At 39.7% G+C, this 5,713-nt stretch overlaps 1 protein-coding gene and 1 long non-coding RNA gene across 10 annotated transcripts in view; one reads left to right on the top strand and one right to left on the bottom strand.

Annotated features, from left to right (window-relative positions):
- LOC104996294 overlaps positions 1-524 on the top strand; it is a 116,194-nt gene extending 115,670 nt beyond the window's left edge. Inside the window, exon 10 of the long non-coding RNA XR_826168.1 lies at positions 193-524. This is a non-coding gene — a long non-coding RNA (uncharacterized LOC104996294). The remainder of the gene's footprint in view (positions 1-192) is intronic.
- ABLIM3 (actin binding LIM protein family, member 3) overlaps positions 1-5,713 on the bottom strand; it is a 137,370-nt gene that overhangs the window by 13,226 nt on the left and 118,431 nt on the right. For all 9 annotated transcript variants that reach the window (XM_010850515.1, XM_010850522.1, XM_010850514.1 and 6 more), the window contains one exon: positions 5,265-5,329. In XM_010850515.1, the coding sequence (XP_010848817.1) occupies positions 5,265-5,329 (65 nt within the window). The remainder of the gene's footprint in view (positions 1-5,264; positions 5,330-5,713) is intronic.

Raw genomic sequence — 5,713 nt, 5'->3', positions numbered from 1 at the left:
GATTCAGAAGGGAGTAAAACAGGATGCTGGCCCTAGATAGTTAAGGTACATAACAAATGAATCATTTCAATGAGCCCAGACTCTTGCATCTTCCCATACATAGAAAAGGGCTAAATTCATTAACTTGAGATGTTTGTTTTTTCCTTAATTATAATCTTTTGATGTTTGACTATTTTTTGTCTTGTTTTACAGAAACTCCTTTATCTCCTGGTTCCTCCCTTACCTTTTCAGAACCATGCCTCAGAGATATCTGAGAGCTTAGGTCCTTAGTGTCTGCTGAATAAAACATAATTCTCAGCTTTTCAGTTGCATATATATATATATTTTGTCAACAGTTTTGGCAGCCACAGAGGGACCCAGAGCAGACTTTTCTCCTCTGCCTGAACTCTAAAGGCTCCAGAGCCTAGGTACCAGCAGAGGATTCTTGGGCCTGTCTGCCTCCTCAGAGTCCAGATGAATTTGGGTGAATCTCTCCTGTTATTGGGCTTCCCTTGTGGCTCAGCTGGTAAAGAATCCACCTGCAATGCGGGAGACCTGGGTTCGATCCCTGGGTTGGGAAGATGCCCTGGAGAATTCCATGAAGTGTATAGTCCATGGGGTCCCAAAGAGTTGGACATGACTGACTTTCACTTCACTCTCCTATTATTGGCTGATGATCCTAAGTTTTATTCAGTGGTGTTAAACTCCTCACTGGAAGAGAGGTAGGTTATCCTTGAAACTTAGTTTCAAGAAGAGGTACCTGGGTTATCCTCTGTCTGAAGACACTGTGAAGACTTTTTGCCCAGTTTAGACACTGAGCGGGTTATCCTCAGTTGAAATACTGAGGAGACTTGGCTCAGTTGTAAGACCCTGAGTAAGGTTGGACGCAGTAATTATATAGACTGGCTTGTTGTTTTTCCTTGAATTGGATGCTTAGTAATAAAAGTGAAGATATTTCATGAGAGCTTTCAGCTCAGAAGGAACATCACCTCTTGGCCGGCAATGGCTTTCTGAGGAAACTGAGAAACTTGTGGGAGTGACAGAGCCAAGTCCTCACACCGTGCAGCTGTACCTATAGGGTAACTCACGCTTTTTAATTAAAAACTTGCAAAAGTTTTTGGACATGCAAAAGAGCCGACCACTCCATACTCCAAGCACCCTCAGTGGTCTCAGGCTACTGAAGGGAGAAACCAAAACACAGGGCTAAAAGGACTCCAGGCTAAAATCTAGAGGGGTTAAGCTCACACCAGTCATCATTAGTGACTTTATTTGGACAAACTGACCTTGGAATGGGGAATACAGCTTTCAAAACAAAAAGAATAAGGATCGACAGGTTGCCAGCCTCTAAGACCCCAGCCAGATTTCTGCATGTACAAAACTTAATATTTACAAGTACTTACTTCATTAGGAACTGAAGGAACTCTTGTCCTGAAAATGACTAAGGCAGGGGGTGGGGGTGGGGAGGGCCTCTTCTATTGAGTACACAGTTAAATTAGAGAAAGCCATCTTGATAAAACATCTTTATGGAATTCTGACCTTAAAGAAACAAAAGCCCTTCTAGGGAGAACTTGCATTTCTGTCCCCGTGTCTTTGAGATGTAAGTATTCTACCTGATTTTCTTAGGCATTTTGTGTATGTGTCATCAGTGTGGGCTGTATTCACATTTCTGATTTTTAGAAACTTGCAGGACAAAGACAGTTGCTTTTAATTCTCAAAAATGGTCTGCTGTCTAAATGATATTTAGTCTTTTTCACAAAGAGCAAGGCCATAGTAATCTGAGCAAGCAAATTTAACTTATTCCAACTTATTTATAAACTAGTAAGTTTATATTGTAATACCTGATTCATAACTAAGTTTTTAAGGTGAAGCTAATGTAAATATACATATACATTACATGAGGTGTCTCTACCTCCAGAAAATACTGTCAAAATTAAATTTATAAAAGAACTATTTAATTAGCTTAAAAGTAAGTGGTTACAAATTAAATACTTCTAAACAAAATGCAACTGGCCAGAATGAATTTCACGTTCATTTAGGAAATATTCAATATTAAATTAATACCTGGTATTAAAGCTAACTGAAGCTTGCTGGTTTAATAAGACAGACATTTCTTACTTTTGTACCAAGCTTTACTGAAGGTCAGTAAGTTCATGTTATTTCTGTTGCAGCATTTGTCAGCAAAAAAAAATTAGTATGATGATATTTTTGCAAGTTATAAAAATAAAGGTATATGAGATTAAAGTTTTCAGATGAACCCTTTAGGAATAATTATGATTTGGGTTTTTAACTGCTTTTGAACTGTGTTATTGGAGAAGACTCTTGAGAGTTCCTTGGACTGCAAGGAGATCCAACCAGTCCATCCTAAAGGAAATCATTGGAAAGGCTGATGCTGAAACTCCAATATTTTGGCCACCTGATGCAAAGAACTGACTCCTTGGAAAAGACCCTGATGCTGGGAAAGATTGAAGGCAGGAGGCGATGGGGAAGACAGAGGATGAGATGACTGGATGGCATCACCAACTCGATAGACATGAGTTTGAGTAAGCTCTGGGAGTTGGTGACGGACAGGAAGCCTGGCGTGCTGTAGTCCATGGGGTTGCAAAGAGTAGGACACGACTGAGCGAGTAAACTGAACCGATGATTTGGGTATATTGATTTAAAATAGTTTCTGCAGATTTTTGGTAACTTAAAACTTTAGAGTTTTTCCTATTAATTTAAAAATTTTTCTTTCATACTGGAGTATAGGTGATTTACCATGCTGTGTTAGTTTCAGATGTATCGATAAATGATTCAATTATACATATATCCATTTTTCAGATTCTTTTTCCATAAAGGTTATTATAGAATATTGAGTTCCCCATGCTATACAGTAGGTCAAAAGGACAAAACATTTCAAAAACAAATACAAATCACTTATAGAAAAAGAATCTCACACAACCTGTCAAAAGCAGTATTCCAAGAAAACTTTGTTCTCTTAACAGAGAGAGGAACCAAATCCAGTCTTGTACCAGCCTACCTCTAATAGTAATATGCAGTTACCTGTGTTTGTTTTTGAAATTGTCACTTTGGTTAAGTAAGTATTGTTTCACAGTGATCTATGATCCTGTTTGGCCAAGCGTTTTGAAACCTTTGTGATATTTTTGACAAATTTCCCAAAGAACAAATTCTAACTGAAATTATTTGATCCCTAGCTAACTCTGGGATGCTTCAAAGAAATTCTGAGGCATCTCAGAAATTGCTATTTATTTGGTATGTTATTAATAAATCAGGGGTCTCCAGCCTCTGGGCCATGGACTGGTACCTTCTGTCAGATCAGTGGTGGCCAGATTAGAAATAAAGTGCATAATAAATGTAATATACTTGAATCATCCTGAAACCATCCCCCTGGTCCATGGAAAAATTATCTTCCATAGAACATTCCCTGGTGCCAAAGGTTGGGGACTGTCAAGGTTATATTGTATGGCTAAATATCATTAATATAGATATTCCAAAATTTATATGGAATTCCTGAAAATCTGATATGTCCTACTATAAAGCTATAAGCCATAATTCTAGTTATCTTAAAATGTTCTATATCACAGAAATATCCAAGTATCTTGTCAGTTATAATAAGTCAGATCTTTAACCTTGCCAGTTTAAGTCTTGTTGTTTATAGACAATCACTGTTTTACTCTGACACTTCTATAAAATGAAAATCTTAAAAAAGATTCATTAAAAATGACATTTGATAAGCATAAGTTTCTGATAACTTTTAGATCATACTCCTGAACTGGGTAAGAAATTTAAAAACGAATGGAAAACCTAACAACTTCATCGAGATTAACAGGAATTAATTACATGGGACTGAATGATTGATAAATATGATTGATAATTTTATGACTTTTTCTGATATTTACTGATTTTTATGTTTTCCAGAAAAACTTTCCTCTTACACTATGACCTACAGCAAGTTGATAAAGTATACCTTTGTAAACAAAGATGAAACATTTACCTTTGTTTCTCTACCTGATCCTTCCAGAATTTGGCTTTTCCAGCTGGATTCCCTGTGGACTTGATGACTTGTTTTGACCAGATTACAACTAGTTATACTAATTACTCTTTTAGTTTGTTCTTTCTTGTTGTTTTCAAATTATTTATACTTTGTGCCTCTCTCTGGTGCACAATCAGTTTATTAATGTTACCAGCTGTATTGCTTATATTCTGTTTTATAAGATTGTTATCTCTTACATTACCAATGGGTAATCAAGCCTCCAACAAATTTAATGTTATCTCAAGGCAGTTGATCATGTACATAACTGTACATACAATAATTGTAATTGTGCAACTCTAGATATGGGAAGAAGGAACAAGGGAAAACATTTCCTGGATCATAACAGACTAGTAAGACACATGACCCAGAGACTTTTAGATTATCAGCAGGACCCAATCCAAGGAAAACCAGCACATTCAGTGGCCTGTCAACAGAATCTTTGCCTGATCTAGGAATGCACCTTCCTGGCACCAAGGGACAAAATCGGTCATGCAGTACCTCCCAAATTGGTCAAATTTATTACCAAGAGGAAGCACTGTGAGCAAAGGATGTCACCTGCCATATCAATAAACAAAGGATGTTGCTGCCACCAACCTCTGTGGCTTGTCTCAGTGGTATACCCTGAGGGGGTTCAGGATGGACAAAAACAGGATACTGACCTTAGACAGTTAAGATGCAAATTAAGGAATGATTTCAGTGAGCCCAGTCCCTTGCATCTTCCCATACATAGAAAAGGGCTAAATTCATTACCTGGAAATGTCTGTTTTTTCTTTAGTCAGCAGCAATCTTTTGATGTTCAACTTCCTGATTTTTTTTTTGAAAAAAACTGTATATCCTGGCTCTTCCCTTACCTCTTTGGAATACTATCTCAGAGCTATCTGAGAGGCTGAATCCTGGGCTTAGGTCCTCAGTATATCTGCTGAATAAAACATAATTCGTACCTTTCAGGTGGTGTGTGTGTTTTCCGTCGACAGTTCCTGTTGTAATTCCTGGAACTTTGTGAGGGCCACAGACTCCCTCAGCCACTGCACCACTTTCCATTCCCACCAGCGATATACAAGTCACTGGTACCCACTGACCACCTGATGGCAGGAATAACCTACAGCTAATCCTACCAGCCGACTTTTCTGTTATGCCAAGTTTTGCATTTCTTTTTTTCTATCATAGTTTGACTTTGGTTTCTGTCCCTCACAAATGAAAAAACCCTCAGCGACATACCATGGCAGCATCTCATTCAGTGGTGTGGCCTGCTTACCTTGTGCATACTGCGGTCAAAGTCGTCCTCCTCTCCTCCAGATGAGAATCTTCTGGCTCGGGGCACTGCCGGAAAAGACAGCTAGGATCAGCCCCTGCCCTGGGGAGAGGGCGTCGGGGGCAGCACAGCCTTCACAGGGGCTTTCTGCTTGGCGCTGCCACTTTCTAGGTGGGCGACCCCTCACAAGTGCACTTTGCCTTCACTGTGGGCCTCCCGGTACTGAGACGCCCAGTGTCCCTTCCCGTTCTTAGGCTGGGAAGCGCCGGCAAAGCTAACAGCCCAGACAGAGTTAATAAACCACGATGTGAGGACTCTTGCTAACACTGGCAGGAAAGGTGTTCTCTCTGCCAAGGGCAGGGGGTCAGCCTGGACCCGCCAGAGCTCATCCTGGCATGAGGACAGTCAGCCTGAGGCTGGAGCCACCCAGCCCTGAGGACTGCTCAGGTCCT

The sequence above is a fragment of the Bison bison genome, unplaced genomic scaffold, assembly GCF_000754665.1.
Source record: "Bison bison bison isolate TAMUID 2011002044 unplaced genomic scaffold, Bison_UMD1.0 scf7180017864291, whole genome shotgun sequence".
In the NCBI taxonomy this organism is placed as follows: domain Eukaryota; kingdom Metazoa; phylum Chordata; class Mammalia; order Artiodactyla; family Bovidae; genus Bison; species Bison bison.
Note: the sequence above shows the minus strand (reverse complement) of the source record. Positions and strands in the feature narration are given on the sequence as shown.